This window comes from Physeter macrocephalus, unplaced genomic scaffold (genome assembly GCF_002837175.3).
Source record: "Physeter macrocephalus isolate SW-GA unplaced genomic scaffold, ASM283717v5 random_881, whole genome shotgun sequence".
Classification (NCBI taxonomy): Eukaryota; Metazoa; Chordata; class Mammalia; order Artiodactyla; family Physeteridae; genus Physeter; species Physeter macrocephalus.
This window is the reverse complement of record NW_021146167.1, coordinates 6,998-27,603: the sequence shown is the minus strand read 5'-3', so window position 1 is coordinate 27,603 and position 20,606 is coordinate 6,998. Positions and strand designations below refer to the sequence as shown.

Below are 20,606 nucleotides of genomic sequence, written 5' to 3'. Positions count from 1 at the left end.
TGGGTCGTACCCTGCAGGTTCTTGTTCTCCCGCCTGAGAGTCTCCAGGGCCTCAAGAGCCTCCTCGTGGCTGTGCCGCAGCCGGAAGAGCTCCGTGCCCAGGCTGCGGGCCTCCCTCTGGGCCGCCTCCAGCTCCCGCTGCATCTCCTCCTCCTGCCGCCGCCGCTCCTCCAGCGCCCGCTCCAAGTGCCGCTGCTTCTGGTCCAGCGCCGCGGCCGCTGAGGTCGCCCGCTCCAGCTCCAGGGTCACGTCCTCCGACTCTGTCTGCAGCCGCAGCTTGGCCTTCTCCAGCGACGAGCACTTGGCATGAGCGGCCTCTACCCCCGCCTCTGCCTCCTGCAGCCGCAGTGCCAGCTTCTTTCTAGGCCACGGGAGCAGACAGGATCTGGGTGCGTAGCTGAGCCCTGCATCTCCCCTCACCCCTGACAGCTCAGAGGTGCAGGCGCCGTCCCTGTGTGGTGACGGCCTGGCCGGCAAGGCACTCACTTGGCCTCCTCCAGTTCCTCGGTCCTCTGGATGGCATCTGCCTCGTACTTGCTCCTCCACTGGGCCACCTCGGCGTTGGCCTTGGACAGCAGCCGCTGCAGCTCGGCCTGGGCTTCGGCCTCCTCCTCGTGCTGCTCCCGCAGGAGGTCACAGTCATGCCGCGACGCCTGCACGGCATGGGCCAGCGTGCTCTTGGCCTGCAGAGAGCCCAGTGACCTCAGCATCGGGCCGGACCAGTGGCCCTGTGCCCACCCCGCCGGCTCTGTGGCAGCCAATGGCTGGCCCACCTTGCTCTCCTCCTCCAGCTGCTGCCGCAGTTCCTCCAGGCTCTGGGTGGCCAAGGCCTTCCCACGGCTCAGCTGGCTAATCAGAGACTCCTTCTCCTCCAGCAGGCGGCTCAGCTCCCCTGCAGGCCAAGGGGCGAGCCAGCAGGTCAGGTGGGTGAGGGGCAGCACCGAGCCCCGCTGTGGCCCAGCCAAGCCCCCGGCCTCACCACTCTCGGTTTGTAGCCGCCCGCGCTGGGTGCTGGCATCTGCCAGTTGCCGCTGCAGCTCCTCCACCTTGAACTTGGCCTCGCTCAGCTGATCCTCATAGGCCCGGCACAGCTTCTCTGCACTGGCCTGGGATCCGGGGTCAGGGATCAGAAAAAGTATGTGACTCACAGGGCAGGATCTAGGGCTGCCAGTCAGAGACGGGGACCCGGAGTCGGGAACTAGCAGGCTAGACACGTGCCCAGGAATCAAAGGGAAAACAGAACCCCACGTTCAGGGTCGGAGATTCTATTGCTGGACTATGGCTTAAGAGATGAGTGTCAGAAGTGAGAGAGGGCTATACTAGTCCTAAGGCCGGTGGGTCAAGGTGAGGTTAGGATACTAGAGTCTGAAGTCGGCCGGGGACACTGGTCAGAGGTCAGCTGTCAAGCTTAGGTGGTACAAAGGTCAGGGGTCAGGGTTGGGTGCTGGGATTCAGGACAGGAACAGAGTCAGGACAGGTAAGAGGTCAGAATTCAGAGGTCAAGGACTGAGAAGTTGGAATTGGATGCTGGGTCAAAAATCCCCTGGAGTCAGGGCACAGAGTTTAGGAGGTAGGGTTTGAGGTCAGGACTGGTGTGGGGTTCAGGCTGGGTGTCAGGTGAATGGATCAGGGGTCCCGATCGGGTGCAGGGCCAGGACTAGTATGGAGTCAGATTGGCAGCGGGTGGTCAGGGGTCAGCTGCTGGAGTCAGAAGGGGTTCAGTCAGGATAGGCTGCTAGAGTCGGGTCAGAGGTCGGGATCAGGAAGGAGGCAGACACCTTGCCGCGGGCCAGAGTCTCCACGCTGGCGCCCAGATGGTCCACCTCCATGCGGAGCTCGCTCTTCTCCTTTTCCAGCTTCTGGCGCGCCCGCTGCAGACTGTCCACCTGCTCGCCCAGCTCGGCCGCGCTCTCCGCCTGCTTGCGCCGCAGCGCAGCCACCGTGGCCTCGTGCCGCAGGGCCGCCTCCTCCAGTTCCCGCCGCAGCCGCCCCAGCTCAGCCTCGCGCTTCCGGCAGCCCTCGCGCCGCCCCGCGGACGCACCGCCCGCCTCCTCCAGCCGCTCGCTCAGCTCCTCCAGCTCCCGGGCTGCCTCTGCCCGCTGCTTCTCCACGCGGGCCCGGGCCGCGCGCTCGGCCTCCAGCTCCTCTTCCAGTGCCTCCGCCCGAGCCTGGGGATGCGCAGGCGGCAGTGTCACCTCCGAGGGCCTCCGTCCCGGGTCTCCGCCCACCCCCGTCCCCCGCACACCTGCAGCTGCTTGATCTTCTTCTGCAGCTGGGCCCCAAGGAGCTGCTCGTCCTCCACTCGAAGGTTCAGCTGACTCAGCTCGGAGTCCTTTCTGGAGGTCACAGGGTGGGCATGAGACGGCCCAGGGCCTAACTCCCATCCACCTGCCTGGGGCCCCTCCGTACCCGCCCCCAGCACACTCCCTGACTGGGGCACCTCGCCCGGAGCAGCCCTAAGTGACCACATCCCTGTGTTCCCTCTCAAGCCCCGGACCTAGATCCTGGCCCTTGGTGACCCCCTACACCCTAGGGTTCAACCTCTGCTGTGATGCAGAACCGACTAGAGTCCAGGGGGGTGAGAAGCGGGGCGCAGGTTCAGGAAGCCCCTCGTGGCCAGGAGGTCGGGGCTGCGGCCCTCCCCACGCCTACTTCTTGAGCTTCTCCTCCAGCTGCTGCTTGTCCTGGGCAGCGTCTGTCACCGACTCCTGCGTCAGTTTCAGGTCACCCTCGAGCTTGCGTTTGGCCCGCTCCGTGTCCATGCGCAGCTTCTTCTCTTGCTCCAGGGAGCACTCCAGCTGTGGGCAGGACGGGGTGGGTGGGCTCCGCACCGTCCCGGCTGTCCCGGCCCCACCACACAGCCGCTGCCGTGGCCCCGACTTACGTCTTCCACCTGCTGCTCCAGGCGGGCCTTGGCCTTGGCCAGCGCGCTCACACGGTCTTCCTCAGCCTGGAGGTCGCCCAGGGCCTGCTGGTGGGCCTCCTGCAAGGCCTTCCTCTCCTTCGTCAGCCGGGCCACCGACTCGTCCAGCGCCGCCATCTCCTCCGTCAGGTTCTTCACCTGTGTCAGGGCCAAGGTCACCACGGGATGCCTCCCCCGCACTCTGGTCTGAGCGGCCGCCACACCGTGTCACAGCAACCGTCCCCTTCGAGCCGGGGAACCTCGGGTGAGTCAGTTCATTCTGAACCTCAACTTCTTCATCCTTAAGGGGTGATTATAGCGTCCTCCTCGAGGGATTAATGAGCAAATGCTCACAAAGCCCTGTGCACAGTGTCCAGCCCAGAGTGAGAGATCAACAGACACCAGCTATTTTGGGGATTCACAGGTGTTTAAGCAGCTGTTTCCCAGTCCTGCCTTCCTCGGGGAGCACCTGTGAGAACCTGAGTAAGCGGCTTACCCTGCTGAGCCCCATTTTCCCCTCCTGTATGAGGAAGTCAATACCCCAAGTCTTTGAACCACCTGGGCTCTTGGGAGGGTTCAATGAGGGCAGGCACCCGGGGGACATGGAGCTGGTGGATGACAATCACTAGCATTTGCTGAGGACCTACTAAGGGCGAGGCCCAGTGGCGAGCGCCAGCACAGGCTAGTTACACACTGAATCCCCACCCGCCCTAAGGAGGGAAGTGCTGCTATTAACGGCAGCATTTGACAGATGAGGAAATTGAGGCCCACAGAGAGGAAGACACCTGCCCAGCGCCACAGCCGGCCCGGCCCACACCTTATTCTCCGTGGCTTGCTTCTCCTTCTCGGCCTTGGCCAGCGTCAGCTCCAGGTCATCAATGTCCTTCTTGAGCTCTGTGCACTCATCTTCCAGCTTGCGCCGGCGGGCAGCCAGGTCAGCATTCACCTCCTCCTCGTCCTCCAGCCGCTCGCTCAGCTCCTTCACCTTCGCCTCCAGCTGCACCTTGGACTTGATGAGCAAGTGGCAGCGCTCCTCGGCATCCGCCAGGTTTTCCTGCTCCTGGAGGGGGACACGGGGAATGGGGCAGGGTCAAGGCAGCTGAGGGACACCAGGCCAGGCCCCGGAAAGCAAGTTCATTTGTCCGTGCAGAGGCTGGACACACTCTCAGTTGGGCTCCGGGACCAAGGAATGCCGAAGACCTGCTCTTGGCCCTGAAGGCGTTCAAGTGTGGTGGGATAAGGGCTCAGGTAGAGGGATGGACGGGGCAGCAAGAGTTCCCCTCTTAGACAGGCTGGGGGCAACCCAGAGTAAGGCCCAAACAAGGGCTCTAGCAGAGAAGCCAACTGCCAGCTCTGCCCACACTGGGCTGAGGGGGTGGGGAGAGCCCTGCATGGCCACAGAGGGCTCAGGTTCTCTGCCATCACTGTTTCCTCACTACCTGGCTGCATAACGTCTCCTGCTCTAGCAGGTGAGTTTGTGAGCACAGGCCTGTCTGTTCTCCCACCAGCGTATCTCCAGAGCTTCCAAGGGGCCTGACACTCAAAGTACTTGCTGAAGGAAGGAATGGCTCTGTGGACTTGGGGAGGATCCGGACCCTTGATCTCTACCCTCTGGTTGTTACTGGTACCTGCTGCCTGGGTTCCCGTGGCCCTTAACCAGAGAAGGGAGCATGGGGCTGTCTCGGGGATGGAGAAGAGGGGAGAGTTGGGGAGATGGGGCTACACTGTAGCTTTGCAGGAAGCCACAGGGGCACAAGGCGTGGGAGCATTAGGACACGTGCACAGACTGGGTGGGGAGGTTGGGAACATGGGAGGCTGTGCACGGGCACAAGCCCATGAGCCTCCGGAATAGGAAGAATGACCCGGGTGAGGCCTGAGCACCCAGAGCACTCCAGGTCCGCCCTGGCTGGGGATCTGGTTATGGTATTTCCTCGGAGCGGCCTGCGGTTCTCTGAGGGGGCTGGGGGCCGGGGGGCACCAAGTCGCAGAAAGAAACCCTGCCCCTCCCCTACTCACTGCCTGCAGCTGCAGGGCCAGGTCGTTCTTCTCCTGGGTGACGCTGACGTGCATCTCCTCCAGCTCCCGGCGCTTGGCTTCGGCGGTGGCCAGTGCCCCTCGCAGCCCGCGCAGCTCTGCCCGCAGGGCCGCCAGCTCCTCCTCAGCCTGCGCTGAGCGTAGTAGCGGCTTCATCTTGAAAAAGAGCTTCATCCATGACCAGTTCTTGACGGCATTGAAGGCGCGGATGTTCCACTGGATGGTGAACAGGGCATCCCTGGGGAGGGGCAGCCACAGGTGGCCAGCAGCTTCAGTGCCGCCCCTTCATAGTGACAGCCCCGATGCTCCCTGAGCACCTACCCTGGGCCGGACATTGCACTGAGCACTTTAGCGTGGGACCTCGTTAACCTTCCCAACAGCCTCTCAGGTAGGTCCTAATCCTCTGCTTTACAGGTGAGCTTGAGGGTGAGGCCCAAGGTCACACAGGTCTGCCTCCGGGGCGGGAGCTCAGGAGCCCTGAATGGCCCCTGCAAGTGTCCTGAAGACACCAGGGGCGGTTAAGCCACTGGGCTCTCATATAAGGTCAGACGGCCTGGGCTCACATCCCAGCCTCCCACCTCCCGCCACAAGCCAGCGGACAGGCTCCCTCTATGTTCAGACACCCCCTCTAGTGAAAAGAGACGATCATGGCACCTACCTCTCAGGACTGTCCTGTACTTTAACCGAGATAACTTCAAATAAAGTATCTTGCCCAGGGCTTGGCACTTAAGAGTCTTGGGAAACACTAGATGCCCTTATTACTACTCCAGGCCACACTCTGGGATGGCCTGGAGTACAGGCAGGTTCTCCTACCCCAACTTCTGAGGTGAGGAAGTGGTAGCTGGGGGCTGCAGGGCACAAACCACAGCCTTGCCCCTTGGGGGGCAGGCAGGCAGCCACACGGTGAAATCTGACCCACAGGACGGCATGACAGGGTTCAGAGAGCCTGGGTTCAGAGGGTTCTGCGAGCTGGGGGACAGTGGCTCTACCCCCGCATCCCCTCCACCCCCTTCCGACACCCACCTGCCTCCAAGCAGGCGCTGGTACTCGAGGCGCATGAGGCGGCCCCGGCTCCGTGCCTGCAGCAGTGTCAGGACCTTGGCCAGACGCTGGTCACGAAGCTCCTCCAAGACGCCTAGAAGCCCAGCCTTGAAGAACACCTGGGGTGTGGGCAGTAGGAGTAACCCTCAGTCGCCTGCGTGACCCCTGCGGTGTGACTGCCCACATCCGGTCCAGCGCCCTAATTCCCTTGTGCCCTGACCTTGGTATGGCCAAACTGGTACTGGGTGTGGTCGATGTCCAGCGAGGCCAGCAGCTTCTCTGTGGCCTTCCTGCTGTCCATGAAGGTGTCGTCCGGGATGGTGCTGGGGTTCAGGATGCGGTACCTGGGGGAGCGGGGACGGGCTGGAGAGGAGGGTGCTGGGCAGGGAGCCGACGACTGAAGAGTCTGGCCCCTCAGAGGCCGGAGCAGAGGCTCCAGAGGGGCAACCCCTGAACAGGCTGGCGGGGGACGGCCTTGTGACACTGGAAGACTGGGCATACTCGGCTTTAAAAGCTTGGGTAGCATTTAAATGCATTCAGTAGTTAAGTTCTTTAAGAGCCTGCAGCATTTATAGAAGGCATACAGCACTTTTATAATTTTTTAGTTTATAATTTTTAATAATTTATCATTTTTTTCAGAAGGCCAAAAAAAGTAAAGAAGGTGATGTGTTACAGTGTATCACAAACTGAAGAAACATTTGGGAGAGAATTCTAATCAACAAGAGCAAGGGTTCTGGCACATCCACTTCTAAAGGGGACACACTTGCACACGTGTACAGGGCTGTGTGGGTCAGGCTGTCGTGACCACACTGTGAAGGCAAAACCCTAGAAACACAAAAAGGCCCCTTACTAAGGGACTGATGAACAAAGCACGGTTCACTAGATTATGGGATATTTTACTGCCATAACAAAATGGATGCTGCTGCATGTGTCATTACATTTATCCAAAGCCCTAGAATGTACAACACCAGGAGTGAACTGTAATGGAAACTATGGACTCTGGGTGATTAGGATGTGTCAGTGCGTGCTCATCAGCTGTAACAAATGTCCCACTCTGGTGGGAGATGCTGATGACGGGGGAGGCTGTGCACGTGTGGGGGCAGGGGCTTATGGGAAATCTCTGTGCCTTTCCCTCAATTTTGTTATGAACCTAAAACTGCTCTAAAAAAAGAAAGTCTTAATTTTTTTTTAAAAAAAGGATGATGATGCAGACTTGTGTCTATTAATAAGGAACAATCTCCAAGACATATAGTTACAGGGAAAAACAAAGAGAACAAGTGTGTGTGCACCCATGTGTATAATATTTGTATGGACACACAAGTATAACGGTCGGCGTGGATGGCCCCAGTTACTTCTGAAGGGGGAGGGGACTGTGCACAATTGCAGCCTGACAAAAATCAAAGCTATAAAGGGAAGGCAGAGGGGCTAACAGCACGGACCGAGCACTCACTTGGTGCCAGCCATTACATAAAGTCTAGTCCATGTGAACCCTCATTCAACTCCCAGATCTACCTCCAGCTCTGCCTGCCCCCCGACCCTTGAGCTCCAGACTAACAAATCCAATCTCTCCCTCAACTTTCTTATCTGCTGGAGACATTTCTTTTTTTTCCGGCCATGCCGTGTGGCTTGTGGGATTTTAGTTCCCCGACTAGGGATCGAATGCCCGGGGGCTCAGCAGTGAGAGCGCGGAGTCCTAACCACTGCACTGCCAGGGAATTCCCTGCTGGAGACATTTCAAAGGTGACATGTTCAAAGTAGAGCTCAATCCACTCTCCTCCTACTTCCCCACAAAATTTTTAAAATCCTGTCTTGGTTTCTCAGTAAATCTACCACCAACTCCCCAGTTGCTCAGGCCAAACAACCAGAAGTCACCCTTGTCTTTTCTTTTTCTTTCTTATTCCACATCCAATTCATCAGTAGCAGGGCCTGTTGGCTGCACCTGAGCCTGTTCACTTCTCCCCCAGCCCACTGCCCACCCCCAGGTCTCAGCCGTCAGCATCTCCCACTGGGATACCTTCCGGCCCCCTCCCCAGTGCCCCTGCACCCTCCTCGGTGCCCTTCCACCCGCTCAGGCTGGAAGTGGGGAGGAGCCAGGGCTGGGGCAGGGAGACACCCACCGCTGCCGGAAGTCAGCGTAAAGCAGCCTATTGGGGAAACCTTGTTGGCAGATCCGGATCCCCTCCAGAACCCCATTGCAGCGCAGCTGGTGTAGCACCAAGAAGGCATCCATGACCCCTGGACATGGTGGGGGTTAAAGGAAAAGATTAGAGGTCAACAGACACAACTTCATGCCCCAGAAAAGACGAGGAGTCCAGACACAGGTCTCACTTTGAGGCTGAGCAGGCCATGCGGAGGGGGCAAGACCCAGCTTCCAGTCTGCCCTGTCCCCTCCCTCCAGTGTGCCCCATGCCACCAACCCACCCTGGGGTGACTACCTGGGGTCTTGTTCTCGTTGGGGACAATGCAACGGACAAAGTGGGGCTGTGTGGCCCGCAGGTTGGTCATCAGCTTGTTGAGGTTCTCCTGGGGGTGAGGAGAGGGGAGAAAGCACAAGAGGGCAGAGAAGCAGAATTGGAAACCGCAGTGGATGAGCCCCTTAAGGACTGCGCGGTAGGTGCCTAAGCATGTCTCTGCAGTGCTGCCCTTTCACTCTGCTCCTTGTGACCCTTTGTCCTCTTCTGTTTGACCGGGTCCCCGTTACCATCACCAAAGTCTTCACTCCCCCACCCAATCCCTGTGGCTCCAGCCCCATCCCCCCCAAACCCTGCCCAGGCAGCATGGGGACGGGAAGCAGCACAGACTTGCTGTGATGTTCACGTGGAGAGGAATTAAACATCACTGCAAGTCTTAACAGCCGCCCGCCCAGGGTGCAGGGGACAGAGCAGGGAGCCGGGACGGGGTGGAGGCGGCAGGGCGAGGGCCTGCACGAGGCCTAGACTGGGCCTCACCTTGTGTAGCTGGGACACCGTCTGGAATGATGCTGCCTTCCTACGCTTCTCTTTCACCCCAGACTTGGGGGGCTCGGCTAGAAGAGACATGGGACCAGTCACTCCAAGGGACATCCCTCTGTGAGTCCCCTACAGAATCTCATCCCTCTGTACTCACTAGGGCAGGAGCCAGCATAGTTCTCGTAGAGAGTAGCCAAGAGCTTGTTCTGCGACTTTTGGAAGATGGGGACCACCGTCTCATTCAGTGGATCCTTGTTTTTTTCCAGCCAGCCCACGATGCTGTAAGGCACCTGCCAGAGACCAGACGGGGGGCTGAACCGAGGTGGGGGAACCCGGAGGAGGGAGGAGAGAGGTCAAGAGCTGGGGTTTCAACAGGCACCTACCACACCCGCGTAGTGGACCACCTCAAAGTGGGCCTGGTATTTGCGCTTCTTGTCAGGCCGTGGCTGCTGGAAATTGGGCGACTTCCCCGCGTGGTTATCATAGAGCTTGGCCCGAAAGCTGGCATCTGAGGCCTTGGGGAACATACACTCCTCCTCCAGAATGGACAGGATGCCCAGTGGCTGGGGACAGGGCACAGCTTGAAGGGCCTCCATCAAGCCAGCCCATCCAGGCTGGGCTGGATCCCCACTTCCTGGAGCCCCTCCCTCTGGGAGCTTTCCCAGACCCTCCAACCTCAGCCATCTGCCCTGAAGGACGAAGAACTGACCTGCACCCAGAAGCCCTGTCTTCTAAGAAAGAAAGTTTGTGGTTTGGCTTCCAAGCCCTTTCTGCCCAACTTGCAGCTCTGAGTTGTTCTCTTTACTTATAAGAAGTGTGCAACCGGCATCCGTGGTCTCACACGTGGTACAGTCAAAAAAGGCAGTTGAGTTCAAATTCTGGCTTCCTCACTTAGTAGCTATGGGGCCCTTAGACCTCTCTAAGCCTCAATTTCCTAACCTGCAGAATGGGGAAATGAATACTTTCATAGCTGTTATAACAGCAAAAGCTGTCAACCACCTAAATGTCCACTAGTAGGAGATTGCAGAAATGCATGAAAATCATCTGCTGCATGAACTACTGTGCCTTCTTCAACAAAGCACCTGCTCAAAATACACTCTCAGAGAAAAGGTAGATGAGAAATGCGTCTGTGTTCATAAGAGAAAAGAGATGCCCAGGATAAAGGACTGGGAGGAAGCAGGTTGTGGTGGGATTGGGGGACACATCTTTTCTCCTTTATTTCTGATTTTTCAATTTTTCTTTGATTTTTTTCTTTCTTTCTAGTCTTTGTACAATAGGGAAATATATGTAATGTTTTATAGACAAATGAACAAACACACCCTACCCTGCCCTGTAGTTCCGGACAGTTTTGAGGGTCCAAAGAAACTGTGGCTGCAACAGTGCTGGGATGCACGCTCACACACGCACACTGCTCACAAACACGCAATCACACTCAATCTCCAATACACCTAGTCACATTTCCATTCATAAACATGTTACACACACATGTGCACACATTTCCATTCATGTACACATTACACACACACGTGCACAGCCACGCTCATACATGCACACACACATGCAGGCTTGCACATGCTCGCTCACACACAAGTGCACATTCATTCCTGCTCACCCACTGCACCCATGCCTTCCCTTCCTTGCAGTGACCTGGCCCCAGGTCTCACCTTCTCGATGAGGTCAATGCAGGGCTGCAGGTCCAGGCCAAAGTCTATGAAGACCCAGTCAATGCCCTCCCGCTTGTACTCCTCCTGCTCCAGCACAAACATGTGCTGGTTGAAGAACTGCTGCAGCTTCTCGTTGGTGAAGTTGATACACAGCTGTTCAAAGCTGTTAAACTATAGTGGGAGACGCCCGGCTCAGCAGGCCTCCTTGTAGATGGGGACAAGGAGACCCACAGAGAACAGGGATGTGCGGGAGCTCACCCCGCTTCCAGGCAGACACCCAGGGCTCCTGGGACCACCCCCCATGATCCTCCACTCCAGAGAGAACAGAGCCTGGGGGTGTGGGCCTGCCCTCACCTCAAAGACCTCAAAACCGGCGATGTCCAGGACGCCGATGAAGAACTGACGGGGCAACTTGGTGTCCAGCGTCTGGTTGATCCGTGACACCAGCCAGCGGAACAGCCGGTCGTAGGTGGCCTTGGCCAGAGCCCCCACAGCAAACACCACCTGGAGGCGCGGGGAGGCTGCTCTGGGACCTGGCAAGGAGGGGACCCTGCCCCAGCTGTCCCCAGGTGGGCCCCGGCCTGCCAGGCGCTCACCTGCTCCACGCTCTGGCCCTTGGTCACATACTCGTTGCCCACACGCACTCGGGGGTGCAGAAGGCCTTTGAGGAGTTCTCCACTGCTGACCCCCATCAGGTAGGCAGCCTTGTCAGCACCTGGCAGGGCACATGGGTGAGATGAGGGGGAGGAGGCCAAGAACACGGGTACGTGGGAGCTCTACCAGTCTCGACTTAGGGTCATGAGAGGGAGGTTGGAAGAGGTCAAGTTCAGGGTCAGCAAACTGTACAGCTCAGGAGGGTGAGGGTGTGGAATTGAGAAGTCAGGGTTTACAATCAGGGCCAGGTTAAGACTGAGGTCCAAGGCTGTGCACGAGGCTTAGGGTTAATGGTCATGGACTGGATGCTGGGATCAGGGTCAGGGGGATGACCAGGTCAGGCCAGGGTCAGGGCCCTCACTCTCGGTGCCGTCGGCCTCAGCCTGCTCCTCCCACTGCTTCTGCTTGAATTTCATGCTGCCTAAGTGCAGGAGGGCCCCCACGGTCTTGTAGCAGGCGCACTTCTCATCCACGCTGAAGCCCAGGATGTCCATGGCATGCTGCGGGTGGGGTGTGGAAGGCTCAGAGAAGTCTGGGCTCCTCCAGGGTTCAGCCGAGTGAAGGGCACTGGACCTGCTCCCCCACGTTTCCTCCCCTCCCACCACAGACATACGTCAGTGGCCATGAGCTCCTCCCCGTCATTCATGCTGTCCACAGTGATGACGCCCTGGCTGCAGAAGTGGTAGTCATAGGGGTTCATAGACAGAAGCAGCATGTCTGGGGGACATGGGGCGGAGAAGGGCAGGTCGGCTGTGTTCACCCAGCTCTCCTCCGTCTCCCCATCCCAGCGTGGTGGACCCTGGAAGCCAGCCCGGCAGGAGAGTGTAGGGCCCTCCCGAGACTTTGTAGCTTGAGTTTCTCTCCTCGACTCTCATGCCCATGGCTTCTCTTTCTTTACGGTTCTGAGAAATGAGCCTCGGTCCCTATGTCTCACTCATCTTTTGACCACTGCGCAAGCCACTCCTATGGCCCAGACCCTGTGCTGGGTGCTGCGGCCCGAGGACCAGATTCTGCCCTTGAGGGGCTTGCAAGAGAGGGGAGCTGGGCCTAGACAGAGCCATTGCTCCCCACTGGTGCTAGGTGGGGCCTCTCTAGTCTCAGGAGAGCAAGAGAGACAACCTTGCCAGAGCAATGGTGCTAAGGGGCCCATTTCCTAGCATGAGGAGGAGAGGGCTCAGCAAGAACTGGAAGTCCCAGGAAGTGGGTGGGTGGATAGAAGGGGCTCTGGGTCTCCAGGAAAGAAGGGATGTGATCTGACGGGGGCCGGGACAGGGCTGGGCAGCCCAACTGCCACCCAGACCTGTGGGCTCTGATTCCCACCCCATCTGCTGCTGGCCCTCACCCTGCAGCTCTGGCTTCTTCCCCGAGAGGATCTGGTAGTAGACGTGGTAGCCTCGCTCACCGGGCAGCTGGAAGATCACCCTTGACTTCTCCAGGAGATCTGGGGAAAAGGGAGGTGCTGGCCTAGTTTCCCGCGTGGGTCACCCCACTGTGGCTGAGGGGCAGGGAGGAGGTGTCAGCCAGGGGCAGGGGTGTGTGTAGAGGTGCCGTGTCTGCACACATGCCAGCATGTGCTGAAGGGTGTCTCTCCATCAACGCACGTGTCACGGTGTGGGAATGCATATGTTTGTACGTCTGTGTGTCTCTGTGTGTGCGTGTATCACGTAGCTGTCTGTGTATGGGTCTTGATTTGTCTATTCTTTCATCTGTGCTTTCATTCCACCATCCACAGACCACGCTACTTTCCTCCAGAGCACTGCTGGTGTGTCCGTGTGCCCACCGAGCAGAGCCTCTGTGTGTTTGCGCATGGGTCGGTCGGGGCATGAATTATGACGTTCGCGCCTATCACCACCTGCCCATGCTTATCCATCAGGATCTGGCCATGCACCCCAAGATGGGGAGCAGTCAGCGTGGGGGCCACTCTCTGCATGCAGCCTGCGCACCTGGTGTCTATGCAGCAGGTCTGGGTCAGGCAGGATGGGCAATGACCCCAGAGAGGCATTGGGGGAGGCTTCCAGGAAGGATGGGGACTCGAGGTGTAGAGATGAGGCCAGGGCAGGAGGGGCACAGGCCTGCCCTATCGAGGGCCAGAGAAAAGACTGGGATGGTGGGTGAGGGAAGGGCCCAGTCACAAGGAGCCTGACTGGCCAAATAAAGATTTGGGCCTCCATCTTAAGGTGATGGGATCTGGAAAAGGTTTTTAAGCAGGAATGCGATGTGGTCAGATTAGTCTCTAAGAAAAGATCACTCTGGCTGAAAGGAGATCCAGCAGAGGAACGGAGAATGGAAGACTACATGGGGGCTGGGGGAATGTTCCAGGTGAGAGGTGAGGTGGCCTGAGCTTGGCTGTGGCCAGGGGATGAAGAGAAGCGCCTGGGACAGGTGGGAACCCCAAGGACTTGATGACAGACGCTCAGTCTGAGCGCAAAGACTCAGGCCTGGGCCTGTTTCCCCATCCTCCCCCTCCCCCACCCTCTCCTAGACTCACAGCTGTCAATATCCGCAGATGCCAGCTTCCCAGATGGACCAAAGTGAATGCGGACGAACTTGCCCTATGGGCAGAAAAGCAGCCTCAGTTGGGGGCCCACCCAGCACTGCCCTATTCGTCCAAGGCTCCCACCACCTTGTGTCTCCCCGGCGACAGACCGGGCTCCACCCACACCCGGCTCTCCCACTGGGGCACTCACGAAGCGGGACGAATTGTCGTTCCGCAGGGTCTTGGCGTTGCCAAAAGCCTCCATGGCAGGGTTAGCCTCAATGATTTGATCCTCGAGGGTGCCCTGGTGGTGGCAGGCCGAGGGCTCTGTCAGCCCGTGGTCCCGGGGTCTTGGCCCAGCCCAGACAACTCCTGGTTGGGAAGGGGAGGGGAGGGGTGTCCCCAGGACCTCATAATTGTTGCCTGCCCCACTCACACCAGCCCCATACCTACCCTGGTCTTCGTGGCCAGAAACTGCCGGGAGGAGAAGGAAGACAACGTTAGAGGGTGTGAGGTGTCACCAGGCGGGAGCGGGCAGCAGGTGGCTAGCGGGACAGTGGATGTTAGTCACCCAAATGTGTACCCCCCCCACCCCCTCATGCCCGACCCTCCAGGGACTGTTAGAAAGAGAAATGCTAGAAAGTGGAGCAAACACGGCCCTAGTCAGGGGCTTGAGGCAGGGGCTGCGTCTGGGGGTCTCCTATTCACAGCCCCAAGCCCTGTCTCTGGCCTCCTCCATATCCCTTCATTTCCCATGCCCCAGGAAGTGACCCTGCCCCAAGCCCTAGAGGTTCCTGACTACAGTCTACTCCCCTTTAGAGCCCAGCTCAAATGCCCCTTCCTCCAGGAAGGCTTCCCTGATGCTCTGAGGCTGGAAGAGACCTCTTCCTGCCCATCCTTCTGACCCCTCCCCTCCCTCTGTGACTGCCCTTCTTCCCACTACTCCTTTGTATTGTGATAAGGTGCATTTTCATTGTACAGTTGTACACCAACTATTATTCAAAATAGCCCTGTCGGGTGCATATTATTAGCCCTAATTTGCAAATGAGGAAACTAAGACTCAGAGCAGGAAAGTGATCTGCTCCAGATGGCACAGTAAGTCAGGGGCAGAGCAGACAACTGAGCCCAGGCATCCTGCTTTCCACGACGCCTGAAGCCACCTGTATGTCTCATCTAGAGGGACTTACTGAATGGAGGTGATCCTCCCCCCTTGCTCTCCTAGCCTCATCCTTGTCTTCCCTCCTTTTCCCTTTCTTTCTCTTCCCTACCCTGGATCCCAGCAGCCTGGGGAAAAAGGGAGAAAAAGGAAGCAATAGATTCTGGAGCGACAGGTGCCATGCCACCTGTCCCATGCCAGGGGACTGTGGTTATTCACTCACCTCCAGGGAGCCCAAGACTTAAAAATCCCCCTGAGGTGTTGCTGGGGAGACAGAGGCAGGAAAGAACTGGCAGGAGCCCCTCCCCCGAGCTCCACCCACACATTCAAGTCCAGGGCTTTTGAACAGGGCTCTCTTTGGAGATGTGGTCAATTTGGGGGCCGAGGGGAGGGAGGTTGATAAGGCTCTTAAGCTCCAGCAGCCATGGCCCCTGCGGGGCAGCCTTTCTCTCTACCTCCCCTGCCTGACAGGTCCCCCCACAATCCCAACTCCACAATGCAGGGCTCCTTTCCGTCCAGGTGCCCCCTACTCCCGCCCCTCCCAGCTGCATCCCTGCCAGCTCCCTGCCCTCCATTCCTGTTCCTGGACCAAGACCCGACTTTCTGTAGCATCCTCAGAGACACTTTGGGAGTTGGGAAAATGGGTTGGGGGAGGGAGGGAGGAAAGAGTACCAAAAAGTCAAGAGCAAAAACAAAACAATAAAAACAACCACCACCACACCAAAAAAACAAAACTGAAATAAAAAGAAAAAACAAGAAAATCAACTGGGAAAATAGGAAGAGGCAAAAAGAAAAAGAAAAAAACTTTAAATGGAAAAAAGAAAAGAAAAAGAAGAAAGAAAAACGTCCTAGAATAAACGCAAGGCTCAACAGGACCAGGAGTAGGGGCTGTACAGGAGGAGGCCTTGGGTTTCTGGAAAGAAAAGGCAACCCATTTGGGGGTAGGGGAGCACACACAGAGCTCTGAACAGCTGGCCCTGGAGCTAGGAATGAAAGTTGTACCTCAAGAACAAAAACAAAACAAAAAACTGGTTCCCCCATTGTTTCAGAAAATTTCAAAAACCATAAAGAAATCATGGGGTGCAAAACTGCCCCTTAACCTTGGCTGTTGGGAATGTCAAGTGCCCTTGGCTCTGGCTGAACCTGCTTGTTTGATTGACAGCAGGTAACTGTGTCTTTGGTACATGAAAACCAAGAAAACAATTACTTCTTGGTAAAAGCAGCCTACCTGGTAAACTCTTTCAAAATATGAAGGTCATGATGAAAGGGCAAAAAATACATTAAATGCTTAGGAATAGCAATGTGGTCCCACCCCCACTCTGTTCCAGATGGGAACAGTGAGGCAAGCCTGGAACCACGTCATACAATGTGACAGAGAATGGCCACAGCCTCGCTGGTCGAGCCTTGCTCAGGCCAGAGTCTGCCACCAGGGTGGGAGGCTCAGGCAGGCCTGGAGGCTCCGGGGAATCAACTTTTTAAAAAGAAAAAAAAGAAGAAAAAAAAAAGAAGAAAGAAAAGGAAAACAGAAGCAGCAGGGAGCAGCGCCCGCGTGGGCGAGTCTTACGGCCTTCTTGCCCAGCCCGTCTCCCAGGGCAGCGACGACGGCAAAGTACTGAACGACCCGCTTGGTGTTAACCGTCTTACCGGCCCCCGACTCTCCCCTTGGACGACACAAACATGAGTCACCAATGTCCATCTGGCTACTCTAATTCCTCCCATCCCCCAACACCCTACCCCTCAAGAAGGGCCCCTCTGCCCTCCCCACACCCAGCTCCCAACTCGGGACCCACACCCCAAGTCAAAACTCCTGAGATAAATTAGCCCTCAAAATTGTTTACAAAACAAGCCAACATAGACCATCCCAGTGAGATGAGAAAACACATTATGATGCCACTGTTTACTGAACACTAACTTACTGCCAGACACTGGGCCAAGTGCTTTACCTATATTGGCTCATTTAAGCCTCAGAAACCTGTAAGGCAGGCACCATTATCATCCGCTTTTGATAGATAAGGAAATGCAGCTCAGAGAAGTTATGTAGCTGTTTCTGCTGTGTGCCAGGTACAGACATTAACTCGCTGACTCCTATAGCTCTGTGTGGTAGGTAAGTAGGATTGTTCTGTCTTTTCTGATGAGACTCAGAGGCCCAAGCACACCAGCAGGAAGTGGACCCGTGAGAACTTGAACACAGGTCTTTCAGGTTTCAGAGGCCTTGATCTTCACCAGCAGGCTGCACACACACACACACACACACACACACACACACACACACACACACACACACACGAACGATGTCCATATTGGCTTGGCTGGATATAAACTTGGTATGTAAGAATTCTACCACTTACCAGTGAAGGCAAACAAAGGATTAGAAATAAGATTCAGAAATATGGAGATGGTAAGAAGGAGGAAAGGGGTCTCCCCACTCCCCTTGAGCGAGAATCAGAACTCCCAAAAGATCAAGGTGGGAGAAGATTCCAGGCCCTAGGGACAGAGGGTATCAGGGCTGGTGATCAGTCTGGTACCCCCTTCCTGCCCACCACCCATAACACATCTGCCCAGAATAGGGGGCAGAGAAAATGCTCTAATTTAGTTTCACCTGGGACACTGACTCCAGGCAGTAAAACCCCTGCCCTAAGCACTTTGTATTTAACCTTGGGAAATGATTTTAGTTCCACTCTCTTCCTGCCAGATGGCCAGCATTTCCCACCCCATCCCCAGAGCCCCACACTCACGTGATCAGCATGGACTGGTTCTCTCGGTCTGGAAGAAAGGGGAGGAGATAGAGAAGTTAGCCAAAGTGAGGGACCAGCCACAGGTGGAACACCTTGGGTATCCTTGGCGCTGGGGCAGCCCCTCCACCACCCAGGGCCAGAAACGGAAAGGACCAGGTGGGACCTTCAGACTGCAGGCCAGCTCCCACTCAGAGACAGAAGGATTATGCTAGAGTGTACAGCAGCATCAAAAGGAGGGCAGTGCAAGTGGAGGGAAGGGGGTCCTGGAGCCGGGGGAGGGGCCTCGGGTGGGGGAGAGGAGTCAAGGCGGCCCTTACTGCGCAGCATGTCATTGTAGGCGTTATCTGCCACCGCATATATGTGGGGCGGGGCCTCCGAGCGGCGCTTTCCCTTGTAAGCGGCTACCACGGAGGCTGTATAGATCGGGAGCCATTTGTAGGGGTTGATGGTGACACAGAAGAGGCCCGAGTATGTCTGAGGAGAGAGTGTATAGATAGGTTGTTGGAGGCCAAGTTCCCATCCCCAGGCTCTAGCCCTCGCAAAACTGTGACCCTTGCAAAATCCCCCAAGGAGCTGCTTAAGGTGCGATGCCACACCCTTTGTGGCCGCCCTAGCCCCGCCCTAGCCCTTACTCCTGCCCACAGCCCGTGGCCCCTTCACAGCCGCATTGCCCAGCCTCTGTGCTGCTGCAGCTCCGCCCCTACACTGCCGTAGCCAAACCTCCAGCCCTACCTCTAGCCCCGCCCCAGCCAGTGGCCCCGCCTCCAAAGGCCCATGACATCACTCTACCCTGCCTCTAGCCCTGCTCCCTCACTGCACACAGCCCCGCCTCCCACTGCACACAGCCCCGCCCCTTCCCCGTTCTGTCCCTACCAAGCTGTGCCTCTTGCCCTAGCCCCGCCCCTGCTACTATGGCCCCACCCCCACCACACAGCCCCATCCCACCCGTGGCCCCTCCCCGGTCCATGGCTCACATAGATCATCCAGCGCGCATAACGCTGGCGCAGGTTGTGCAGTACGGCTGCCTCGCTGAGGTGTGTCATCATGGCCATGTCCTCCAGCAAGTCGAAGCAGGGTGGGTTCATGGGCTGCAGTTCAGCTTCACGAACCGTCAGCACCTGCCAGGAAGGCCGTATGGTGGGGTGACAGGTGGGCAGGAACAAACTTGACCTCAGCCTCTCACTCCTGTACGCTCCCAGACCCCCTTTCATCCAGAGCACACTGGCCAGGAGCTACACCCGGGAAGGCGGAGGAGCTAATTCCGGGAAAAAGGGGAGCCAAACCTTCTGGTCTTTGGTCTCCACGTTGACTCTGCCCCCAGTAGCCTCGGATTTGACCTCAGCCTCCGCATAAGCATCCTGTTCATCAGGTACCCAGACCCGCTTCTTCCCTGGGTTTCGGGGAGAGCATGGGGGTTTTGAGAAAGGCTGGCGCACATCCAGGGGTTGGGGACCCAGCTGGGGCTCCCAAATCGTGTCTACAGAGCTGTGCCCCTCCTAGGAGCCCCTCTGTCAGGATGCAGGAGTACCCAGAAAAGATCCTTCCAGACACAGACTGCCAGAAGGGCAGAGCTGGGAGGGTCCCTAGAGATCTCAAAGGATTCCCTGACTGAGGTTACAGTCCCTCACAGCCCTGGATTACACATTTGGGTTCAGATTCCTGCTTCTGTTGTATTTGCCCTGTGACCTCAGGAAAATCCCTCATTCTCTATGGGCCTGTCCCTCAAAGGTAAAACATTATGGGCATGTCCTTAGTTTCCATATGGAGCAGCCCTCAATATCAGGCACTTAATTTTCAGTGGGTTCTGCCTCCCCCATTTCACTGAAGACTCAAACCCAGGTCTTGTAAGTCTGTCTTATGCTCCTTCCTGCCTGGCCAGCTGGCCCCAGAGCTCCAGGGAGCCCATATTTCATGGTAGTTAAAGGCACAGACTCAGGTGTCCTGCCACTTACTAGTCAAGTGCCTTAGTCAGGACCAGCTCCATAACTTGCAGGCCCCAGTGTTAAAATGCAGATCCTCTTGTTAAGAAATTATTTACAATTTCGAGATGGTGATAGCAGAGTGTTAAATCGAGCATGAGGCCCCTCCGAGGGCGGTGCCCTGTGTGGCTGCAGAGGTTGCACACCCACGAAGCTGGCCCTGGCCCTGGTCTCCATCTCCCCAGGTTGTTGAGATGATGCATGGAAAGTCATCTGCTCTGGGCCTGGCACACCATAAGCACTTGATACACATTGCCTATTGTTATTATTGTCCTATGAGCAAACCGGGTCATAAATAGTAGCTTTTATTCCTGTCCCTGATAAACAGAGGCTTTGGCGCTATGGAAAGCACTAAAAATAACTCCAGCACAGGTTTTATGGACATGTGGAGGCAGCCTGCACACATACCAATCACTCTCATCTCAGAAGCTTAAGGCTCCAGCCACAGACTGCAGCCCCAGGAGGCGGGTGATACGGTCCCATTTTACAGAGGAGCAAACTGAGGCTTGCTCACAGACATACAGTGATGTACACAGGCTCCCTGGGGTTTTATCCTCAGGGCTAAAGCTGTCAGGCCAGAGTGCTCCTTCAGACCCGAGCTGAGTGACCCCCCTCCCCACTCCTGGTCTGAGTCCATAAGGGCTTCTCTGTAGCTGTGCCCCACTCTGCCCTCACTTACCATCCCACAGGACAGTGTGCACCTTCATCTGCTCCTGGTAGCCCTGGCGGAGGTAGCGGGCAGACTCCCCAAGTTCACTCACATCCATCATGGTAGTGGCACTGAGAGGTGGAGGATGGGATCTTAGAGGTTCAAGGCAGTCCAAGGCAGCAGGCACTGGAAGATGGCAGTGACAGGGGAACTGAGGGACCAGGGGCCCCAAACTGGGGCATGATCGAACAACCCACAAGACCTAATGGTAGGTGATTCCGTGGGGCTCCCCACTTCAGCCACCCTGGTGAGCCCCCAACACAAACACACACACACACACACACACACACACACACACACACACACACA

General features: G+C 57.1%; 1 protein-coding gene across 1 annotated transcript in view; it reads right to left on the bottom strand.

Moving 5' to 3' along the window:
* Positions 1-8: 8 nt before the first annotated feature.
* Positions 9-20,606, bottom strand: part of LOC102977467 (myosin-7B) — a gene marked incomplete at its 3' end in the record, with an annotated part of 20,811 nt that continues 213 nt past the window's right edge. Inside the window, exons 2-33 of the mRNA XM_028486377.2 lie at positions 20,268-20,423; positions 18,893-18,999; positions 18,584-18,727; positions 17,927-18,083; positions 17,610-17,637; positions 16,439-16,535; positions 14,172-14,192; positions 13,930-14,022; positions 13,731-13,794; positions 12,585-12,683; positions 11,856-11,959; positions 11,604-11,742; positions 11,185-11,303; positions 10,943-11,092; positions 10,589-10,759; positions 9,308-9,487; positions 9,082-9,214; positions 8,925-9,001; positions 8,412-8,499; positions 8,094-8,211; positions 6,197-6,320; positions 5,959-6,095; positions 4,918-5,173; positions 3,719-3,961; positions 2,884-3,060; positions 2,652-2,797; positions 2,245-2,335; positions 1,778-2,167; positions 979-1,105; positions 773-891; positions 486-682; positions 9-360 (exon numbers count right to left, since the gene is read on the bottom strand). Coding sequence (XP_028342178.2) covers positions 9-360; positions 486-682; positions 773-891; positions 979-1,105; positions 1,778-2,167; positions 2,245-2,335; positions 2,652-2,797; positions 2,884-3,060; positions 3,719-3,961; positions 4,918-5,173; positions 5,959-6,095; positions 6,197-6,320; positions 8,094-8,211; positions 8,412-8,499; positions 8,925-9,001; positions 9,082-9,214; positions 9,308-9,487; positions 10,589-10,759; positions 10,943-11,092; positions 11,185-11,303; positions 11,604-11,742; positions 11,856-11,959; positions 12,585-12,683; positions 13,731-13,794; positions 13,930-14,022; positions 14,172-14,192; positions 16,439-16,535; positions 17,610-17,637; positions 17,927-18,083; positions 18,584-18,727; positions 18,893-18,999; positions 20,268-20,423 — 4,604 coding nt within the window. The remainder of the gene's footprint in view (positions 361-485; positions 683-772; positions 892-978; positions 1,106-1,777; positions 2,168-2,244; positions 2,336-2,651; positions 2,798-2,883; positions 3,061-3,718; positions 3,962-4,917; positions 5,174-5,958; positions 6,096-6,196; positions 6,321-8,093; positions 8,212-8,411; positions 8,500-8,924; positions 9,002-9,081; positions 9,215-9,307; positions 9,488-10,588; positions 10,760-10,942; positions 11,093-11,184; positions 11,304-11,603; positions 11,743-11,855; positions 11,960-12,584; positions 12,684-13,730; positions 13,795-13,929; positions 14,023-14,171; positions 14,193-16,438; positions 16,536-17,609; positions 17,638-17,926; positions 18,084-18,583; positions 18,728-18,892; positions 19,000-20,267; positions 20,424-20,606) is intronic.